This window comes from Primulina eburnea, chromosome 12 (genome assembly GCF_022965805.1).
Source record: "Primulina eburnea isolate SZY01 chromosome 12, ASM2296580v1, whole genome shotgun sequence".
Lineage (NCBI taxonomy): Eukaryota > Viridiplantae > Streptophyta > Magnoliopsida > Lamiales > Gesneriaceae > Primulina > Primulina eburnea.
The window spans coordinates 12435024-12444929 of record NC_133112.1 but is presented as its reverse complement, the minus strand read 5'-3'; the positions used below and the strand labels follow the sequence as shown (position 1 = coordinate 12444929).

Sequence of the window (9906 nt, the reverse complement as noted above, 5' to 3'; positions counted from 1 at the left end):
ATAACAATTGAGTAGAGAGAAAAATATTATAAAGTGTGTAGTTTGGTAAATTTTGAGAGTTTGAGATTTTTATTTTTTACCATAAATTTTTACTTTTTCACAACAATATTCACATAAATATGGAGATGATGATGTTTAGGGGTACGGGCAGGTTTTTTGGTAAAATCAAGCACATTCTGGAGGGAAATTTCGTATTAAAAAAAGAAAACTACCTTAAAATAAGGGGTATTGGTTATAGATTTGAGTAGGTATCATGTGAGACCGTCTCACGGATTGTGATCCGTGAGACGGGTCAATCCTACCCATATTCACAATAAAAAGTAATACTCTTACCATAAAAAGTAATACTTTTTATTGGATTATCCAAATAAATATTTGGATCACAAAATACGACCCGTGAGACTGTCTCACACAAGTTTTTGTCTATAGATTTTTAATGATTTTTATGAGTTTAAAAATCTAGAGATATTCAAACTAGACTTTTATATACTCCATAAAAGTTTAGTGGTATTCAATGTAAACTTTTGTAGAATTTTAAAAAGTCGTATGATATTCAAACTTTACTTTTAAAAACTCTACAAAAGTCCATAGATATTCAAAATGTCAATAAACTTTTAATCACGATGTGAAATTCTATTAAATACAAAAATTATAGTCTAAAAAAAGAATTATAAGCTATAGTACAACTATATGAATACACCCCTAAGTGCTTAAATGAAAATCAATCCTCCATAGCTGATCGTTCTCACACAATCTTCAAAAGTTTCACAAATCTTTCACCGGATTAGCTGAGAAAATTATCCAGAATTACGGAACTTGCACCCTAATATTAATAAACAGAACGAATCATTCCGGTTCAAATGTTCGTATATGATCAAAGGGCCATCGTTCGCCGTTCGTTGATTCAATCATGGAGGGGCGCCTCGTGTTCCCGGATTCGTTGTACGCGGTGGTTTCACTGATTCGAATGGAAATTGGAAACGGGGGAATTGAATGAATTTAGGGTTCGAAATTATTATTTGAAGAAATGATTTTTTTTTGTTGCAGGATTTTGGTAGAGTTCAGCGCTGGATGCAGAGGATGAATTGTTTGAAATCGGATTGTTTCTGAGTAGTCTTTTTATTCCGGAGCTTTGAAGGTACATGAATGGAAATAAGGTTTCCTCCTTTGATTTACGTATAATTTGTGTATTGGTTGTTTTGTGTCATCATCGGACAGGAAATCTGCCTTTGAATTTTACCGTAGGCGCAAAACTTTTTAAGACAGATCCGTGGTTTCTGTATAAACCCTAGTGTTTTCTTCGTACCTGTTATCTTATCCCTCTAGAAGCCCTAATTTAACTCTATACAACTGTAAAAGATCAGGGATTGCTGAGATTTAAGGTTTTATTGCATCTAATTTGTTCTTAATTCTTATATTTTGATCATTTATGATATTTAATTTGTAGCTCAATCTGATTCTGAATGATTCTGTAATATCGCGATGCATTTGAATTATAAATTATTTTCATTATTTTTGGTGTTGGAAAGATCCTGTTTTCAAGTAAACATTTTTCTATCTTATATCTGATTCTATTGTCATGTATTTGATATTTTGTGTCATGTTCGTTTTAGGGAAAACTAATCTAATCCGGTTTGTGGGTTCGGGAAAGTTTGCAAAATGTGATCCGGGATTTGTGTGACTGGATTATTTGTAGTGAAGGTTTGAATTTTCAGTTTGTCAATTGTGGTGTAAAAGTTGGCTAGGTTGATCCATTTATTGTGGATGTAGAAGGTGATGGAGGCGAATGCGTGTGATGTTAATCACTTGGATACTGGTGCGCTTTTGCCCCCTCGAAAGCGGCTTCTGGCTGAGTTAAAGAGACAGAATTTCAATGTTAATTCCAATGTACCATCTACTTCTAGTAGTGGTGTGATCGAATGTGACTCCCATCTTAATAACATGTTGAGATCCCAGCTGATTAACTCTAACCTTTCAATCGAGGAGATTGTCGAAACCTCAAGAATCGCTGCTACAGAAGCTGCAAAGGTTGCAGAGGCTGCTAGAGCTAATGCTGAATATAAGGCAGCGAAAGCGGCAAAGGCTATGGCTGCTGCTAAGCTTGCCTTGGAACTTGTCGACATTCTTTCAGACAATATGGCTGATGAAGAAAAATGTCTGAAAAAGTACAAGATGAAGAAGCACGTCCCTGTTCCAAGCTTTGTACAATAAGAACAAGGAGATGACCAATTGTAGAACAGATGAGGAATTGGCCCACAAGTTGCATCAGGTCATTAATAGCTCCCCAAGAATCTTGAAGAACTCATCAGGTTCTGATACAATATTGCTCAAGCATAAGAAGCTGAAGAGCTCGGTTTTTTCTAATCAACCTTCTATAGTTACAAGCAATAGTAATGGAGTAGTAGCAGGGGTAAAAACTGAAGGTCCTATAAAAGAAATAGACATGATTATGGTAGATTTGAACTCCTCGAAATCTGAAAAAGACGAGCAACCACGAGCAAGTAAAAGGGAAGAATGACGACCCATTAAGACTGATCATTTCAAGTTTAAAAATGATGAAACGGAGACACTTCCTTTAAAAGATCCTTTTTCTGAATCATTGGATAGTATCAGTAAAAAGAGGGGTAGAATCAACCAGAAAAAACTTCCCTTGAGCCTTTGTAATATCAGGGATCAAACTTGCCCCCAAGAGAAGCTTAATTTGTTGTCTGTTGAGAAAGTGTCTACATGGAAATGCCGAGCATTCAAAACCACAGCCTCTGTTAAGCAAAATAAAGTTATGCAGTCATAATACTTTCGTAGTTTTATTTAAACGACTCGAGCTACCATGATAGAAGTTGATGGCCTCGGTAGCCCTCGGGTATCGTTTTTGTTATAAACGAGACCCTTTTCATCATCTTCTTCTTCCCTTTTTTATCCTCCTGTGAGCAGACATTCTTGATTTTGAAATTAGATGTATAATGCTCTGCTTGATGGATTGAATATATTGTTATGTATCTATCGTATTGCTGCTTCCTCAACTAGCTGTCTGTAATTGATATACTGGGTGAGTCTCCGTGAGTAAATTACAGTAAATTTCTAAACTGGTTCTTTTTATGTTTGTCAACTAATTCTTGCTTGTTTGTCAACTAATTCTTGCTTTAGTGCTTTAAATGACATTTGTGCATGTGCCATTTATCATATTCCTGACATTCTTGCATTCAAATAAATTGTGAATTAGATTTTTCCAATCATCAATGTACCCAAATACACGTTTGAATTACCAGTAGATGTGCAAAACATGATTCAATTGTCTAACATTACATAGAAGTAGGGGTGTAAAGGGATGGTGCGAATTGGATCCAAAGTGTTAGATTAGGTGCTCGACAAGCCAACTTGTGGGTATAGTTTTATTGACTTTAATGTAAAACAATCTTTATTTTAATAATATTTTATGATTTTATTCGATTATGACATTATACTTTTTCTGTATACTCGTACAAGCTGCGCAAATAAAGTTCTTGAATGTACAAAAGGTAACATGAGGTCTACGTCGTAACGTAAGATCATTAAACTCATTAGAAAGTGTACCATATATTCTTAATAGGTTCTTAGTCGAATCAGCCTCCTAAAACAAGGATAAATGTTGCTCGAGCTCGAGACTAGCGTCTGTGACGTAAACGCCATGTTTCATTGGCAAGAACATGGAGATGCAGATTCACACACATAAGTGATCATATGATGATGCATTGAAAAACGCTCCATCGGACTGTCCAAGTAGTTCTCACTTATCGAGTGGAATAGTCTGCGGTTATGGTTGTATACCATTAGTCCTTTGACCCGGGACAATGTAAGGGTTGTACGTACTAACATGCACTTTGATTTATTTGCTGAATCCATCAAGGGTCATCAGGTGACGATGTTGAGTGTAATTTCGAAATACGTAGGAGCAAATGAATTGTAGTCGGGGATTCACTGTTCGCCTACGGGTGAAGATATCTTATGTAATCTGATAAGTTAATAATGCAAGGAGTCTCTGACCAGATCAAGAAATGTGCTTTAGGGAAAGCTGTTTTCCTATTTGCACATATCATGCCACTATTAGCACTCAAAGATAAATTTCATCGCTATCGAATTCATATGCAACTCGATATGAAACGTCTGCTATTCGTTTTCTTAAAACGTGCTAGATTTTTTTTTTTAAAACCTCACTTAGCATCGGCCGAAGCATAAAATATTTTTGACATCATTTTAAAAAGAAACATCCAATTGCCATTTACAAATCCAAAGGAAAATATTTTGAGGCATAAAATCGTCAAACATTTTACCAACCTAAAAACATTATTTGAAAAGTATAGCCCATACTATAACCTCTCAAAAATCTCTCATAACATAAATAAAAGACGTAAAAATATCTTTAACATTACTTAAAATCATAAATAATAACTAGTGCGGAAAACTAGCGTCGGTCCTCAGGTTATGTGCACCTCCAGTCCATTCAAGTCAACCATCAAGACCTCCATTATCATATTCATAATCAATATAACCTGCATCAAACTTAAAATCACATTGTATACATTTTTATATTCCCAAAGTCGTTGCAAATCCTTAAATCATTATTCTTTATGTCTAATTCTCAAAAATTAATTTAACTAATAACCATGAATCATAAATATTTTCTTAGAAAATCTACGTGTCTCAAAGCATTCATAATATTCCCGATTAAATTATAGCCCAAAAATAGAACGTCGATACTAAAACTCAAAAATCAATATCGTCCAATCCCACAACCAAACCAACATGCGATGAAATCACATAATTTTTCATTTCATACTGTATCACGTATAAAATTCTAATGCATATAAAACAAACATGTGACGTAAACATATAAGTCATGTACTTATGCAGGTAACATCATAAAATCATATAAAACATGTAAACTTACAAGTTTGAGGCTTGACGACTGATCTTCCCGGTGCTGATGGTGGCACAACCCTTTACAGAACCATTGCTCTGATACCAACTCATAAAAAAAACGAGCCCCCTCAATTCCATGACAGCAAGTTGGTTCATACTAACGTTTTTGTTTTTTTTTCTTTCTTGCACAGCGTTTTGGTTGCTTTTGTGTGCGATTCCTAGACGTTTAAACTTGTGGAAATACATACCAATTCATGTCCTAATTCATGGCAGCCCCTAAACCACATAATAAACAAGTTTTTGGATGACAACACAAGCCCTAAAAATCACATAAGATGCAAATCCGAAAATATAACATGATGCAACTTGCTTTTCATGCATAAAAATATACTATGGTGTGATGATGAGTAAAAGGAGAATATGGCGTGCCTTTGCGTATTTTACGCACGAAAAACCCGTTGACGATCGCGAAGAACGGACGAGAACCGTGGCTACAAACTCCCTTAGCTTTCACCGAAGGTTTCTTCTCAAAATTTATGTGCGTGCCGTGTGTTTTCTCAAGTGTTTGGAAGATGGCACAAAATACTGAATGTGGCGTGAGAGAGTTGGCCGAATGGTGTGTGGGGTTTGTGGTGGGAATTACTTATTAAATACCTAAAAATCAACTAATTAGGCCTTAGGCCCTTTAAGCACCAATTAGGCCCATCAAAGCTAGATTAGGATTTAATTAAATTATAAAAATGATTTTGGTAAAAATAGTCTCTAAATTAAATAGTCGGGTTGTCAAAACGTTCGTATTTTTGTTGAAAATCCAACACCGATAAAATTCACGTCCCGGCGTATAAAATCACCTCAAAATCCCTTATTTTCAAAAAAATAAGAAAAATCATCACCCATAATTTAAATAATTAAAACAATTAACCAATAAAAACATTTTCTATTTTTCAGCCCTCGGTCTCCGTTCCTCGATCGCAACTCGAATAACCTTTAAAAATATATTTTAATTCAATCATGTAGAAGAACATATTTTAAACATGCAAATATGCACAACATAATTAATTTATGCAATTAAAACATTTAATTAAAATACAAGATAATTTAATAATTGCATATACGCGGTTTGAGTAGACCTTAAAATTTTCGGGGCATTACACGATACACCAATGGTTGCAGATTCGATTGTGATATATGTGTTGAAGGGACCATACTGTACGATAACCATGACTAAAGGTTCTTGCATGCAGTTTCAGTGATACACAAGGGATCATGGGGCGATGCTATTAGACGATTTTACCATGATCTGATATGTGTAATCAGAAATGAGTTCTGACATTCTTGATCAAAGTGTCGATGAAAAGGATGAGGCTAACTACGGTAAGCCTGAATAATAATATATATTATTCTGAATCACATGGAGACGTGAACCCACAGATAACTGTATCTTTGAACCATTGAGAGTCACACAATTATCATATTTTGTGTTCCCGTTTAGATAATCGAATTTCAAGGAGTTGGAATTTGGACTATAGTTTGATGGAGATAAAAAATGAAGCTTATAAAGGAGTTTATGAGTTGATTCCATATGATGAAAGAAATGGAAGTTAACATAATTGCTAAATAATGAAGGAGAGTGGAACTGTCTGTTTTAGTAAAGGAGTTTACAAAACTGGCAGCTGTCAAATATATTAACTTCCATATATGGTAAGTAAAAATTTGGATCGTCGAAATTTTCGATTTTCATTATATGAACGAGACTTGTATCCCTGGTACATCGGCACTCTCGGATCGTCGATTGTGGTTATAATGAGTTCTGGATCATTTTTGGTGAATTTGAAATTTATTAATTAAATGATTGTGCTAGTTGTGGTGATTACTAATATGCATAAAATCTCATAAATGATCTAGAGGAGTCTAGAATTAAATTGGCCAAGATGTTAGTTTATAAATTAAAAAATGATTATTTAATTTAATATACATATACATGTATATATTTTATATGGTGATATAAAATATGTGTATATGATATTATTATATCATGTATTGTTAAAGGTTAATAAATATATTATATATTAATTATATGAGAGTTTAAACATAATGAAATTATTAGAGTCCTTATAGGAGAGATAGACTCCTAATTAGATTAGGAGTCTCACTCTATATACACCATTAAGACTCATGATTAAAAACTAATTTCATTTTTGCAAACAAAAGAAAAAAAACTCCTTCCTCTCACAAAAACCTCTCCGGCCATCCTTGAAAATTTAAGGGAAAATTTTCGGCCACTTTTGTGTCTTCTATCGTCGTGCCACTTCGTCTCCGGATTTTGGAAATTCAAGGATTGTAGTCTCAACACACAAATTGCTTGCGATTTCTAGTGCAATCTAAGCGAGGAATAAAGCTTTCGATCGTGGACCTAATTAGGCGATCAAATGAGAAGAGTCGTTCGTAGAGATTTACAAAAAAGACTATCTCTGCGTAACAACCGGAATAGTTTGGAGTCTAAATATTAAGAATGCAAAGGTACAATTTCAAATACCATATATATGGTTTTTGAACACACAACGCTCAAGAACAAATTTTTTAAACTTTCGCTGCGTCTTAGTATTAAAACACGGTGTCCCAACACAAAATTCAATCTATTTCATATAAATTCATTTGTGAGCTTAAATCCCGACACGTAGGAACAATGAGTTAACTGTAGGAGTTTTTCATGTAGCATTAACGCTTATCGATTGGAAAATTAATTTGCAAAGAGTATGGTTATCCCATTTTCTAGGATTACCCTTGCATAGGGCATCGTGAGTTCGTGACGTCATATTTTTGCACCAAAGAAAATAATACAGAACTACGTATGCCCGCGTTTATACTTGTCATTTTTAGGCTTAATTCATAAAGTGCGTTCAGTAATTTTATTAATGAGTTTTTTTTTTTAAGAACAAGACATGTAAAATTTAAACTAAACTAACATAAAATATCAAATAACATAAAATATTTAAAATATTTTCTAAATAATCATCTAAATATACCTAATAAATTTATAGTATGGCATCATCATATGTTCTATGAGATAATTAGTGCACGATTATTATTTTTTCTGCAATAAATAATTTTTTTTCTTTCTAAATTTATAAATTAAACCAAATATAATGTAATTTAGGGTGTGATTCCAGCAAGTTCTAGTCCAGACGGAAAATTTAGGGTCTGAAAATTAATTCTCACGGAAAATTAATACTGCAATAAATATATATATATTAGTACTCACGAAAAATTTAGGGTCTGATTCCAGCAAGTTCACTAGTCCAGACGCAGGTTTCGAAATTGCCCTAAGCCTGAAATCACGAATAAGACGGTTAGAAGGGGGCCATGGGGGTGTCCCGGCGTAGTTCCTTCCATGCTCAAGTCAGAGACTGAGGATATAAGTGGAGAGCGGCTAATGGTGCAGCTGAAAAATAATATAATGAATTCATTAACAGTACATTCAAACATGATATTTATAAGAGAATATCTGGACCTGTCATGAGCCCTCTACTTTTGTTAGGGATGGGTGGGCCTGGAGTTTGAGCCTGATCTTGATAGGTCCATTCCTGGGGTATCACCAGTGTCCCCCTCTCGAGTCTAACTGAATCGTAAGTTCGAAGTTCGATTTATTGTGTTATCCTCGATTTACAAGGCGTGAATTATGCAATTTTCCTCTGCTGCTCACTAGTCTCCACAAGTTTCGAAACATATCAAATCACAATCATGTTATGAAAGTAAAGATTTGGTCTGGGCTCACTCTATAAATAGAGGCCCCTCTTCAATTCATTCTCATTTCTCCTATACAGAATTTACTCTGCAATTCATTCACCAGCTCTCCATCGCCTGGACCTTCCAGCTGTCCTTACGCTAGCCCTTCTAGCTGTGTGCGCGCTCGCCATCCTAGCATCGCCACGTGCAAGCCTTCGCCCTAGCCCTTCTCCTCGTCACCTCGCAACCTCGCCTCGCCCCCAGCCTCGCTCTTGCCCCTACGCGCATCACCCTTGCCCGACCACCTGCGCCTACCGCCACGCTCATCCTCGCCCAAGGCTCACTACCTACTCGCTCTCTTGGCCAAGCACGCCCTCGCCCAAGCACACCTTCACCCTTGCGAATGATTGTTTCTGAAGAGCTTTTGGGGGCAACCCCCACGAACTGACCGGGCAGGTCGACCCCCGTAACTTTCGCAGTGGTAAATATCGTTCGTTAACGACAAACCAAATAAATTTTTTTAACACGGTATGCCCTCGTCGCCCCCATCTTCAAGGTCCTCTACTAATCTTTTGAAGGAAAATAATTTTCACTTCCCCGTGCCCTTGACTCCTCTGGTAAAATAATCCTTAGTAGGAAAAATAGTCCTTCAACCTCCTCACCATCTAACTCCACTGCTAGACGATGCCTTAGCAAGAAAAGAAAAAAAAAATTAATTTCCAACTCCTCAACCTCTGACTCCACTGTTAGGCGTCGCCTCAGCAGAAAAATAAAAGTTTCACCTCCTCATCACTGTCTCCTCTGCTAGGCGATGGCTTAGCATGAAAATAAAGGCTTCACCTCCTCACCTCTGACTCCTCTACTAGGCTCAGCCTAAGTAAAGAAAATATAATTTTTCTCCTCTCCAACTCTACTCCTTTGCTAGGCGATGTCTTAGCAGGAAAATTTAATTTTTCTCCTCCCCAACTCTGCTCCTCTGCTAGGCGATGCCTTAGCAGAGAAATAAAATTTTTCTATCCCAAACTTTGCTCCTCTACTAGGTGATGCCTTAGCAGGAAAATTTAATTCTCCTCCTCCACTCTGATCCTCTGCTAGGAGATGCCTTAGCAGGAAAATAAAATTTTTCTTCTCCCAAACTCTGCTTCTCTGCTAGGTGATGCCTTAGCAGGAAAATTTAATTCTTTTCCACTCTGATCCTCTGCTAGGCGATTCTTTAGCAGGAAAATTTAATTTTTCTCCCCCCCAACGTTGCTCCTCTGCTAGGCGATGCCTTAGCATGAAAAT

The 9906-nt window shown here is 36.0% G+C and overlaps 1 protein-coding gene across 2 annotated transcripts; it reads left to right on the top strand.

Annotated features, from left to right (window-relative positions):
• Positions 1-726: 726 nt before the first annotated feature.
• LOC140807582 (uncharacterized) lies at positions 727-3106 on the top strand. 2 transcript variants are annotated; one of them, XM_073164507.1, is made up of 3 exons: positions 727-942; positions 1048-1138; positions 1614-3106. In XM_073164507.1, the coding sequence occupies exon 3, from the start codon at positions 1777-1779 to the stop codon at positions 2209-2211; it is 435 nt and encodes a 144-aa protein (XP_073020608.1). In that variant the 5' UTR covers positions 727-942; positions 1048-1138; positions 1614-1776; the 3' UTR covers positions 2212-3106. The 2 variants fall into 2 exon arrangements, with proteins under 2 accessions (XP_073020608.1, XP_073020607.1); XM_073164506.1 differs by having other exon boundaries at positions 727-1138; positions 1219-3106.
• Positions 3107-9906: the final 6800 nt, after the last annotated feature.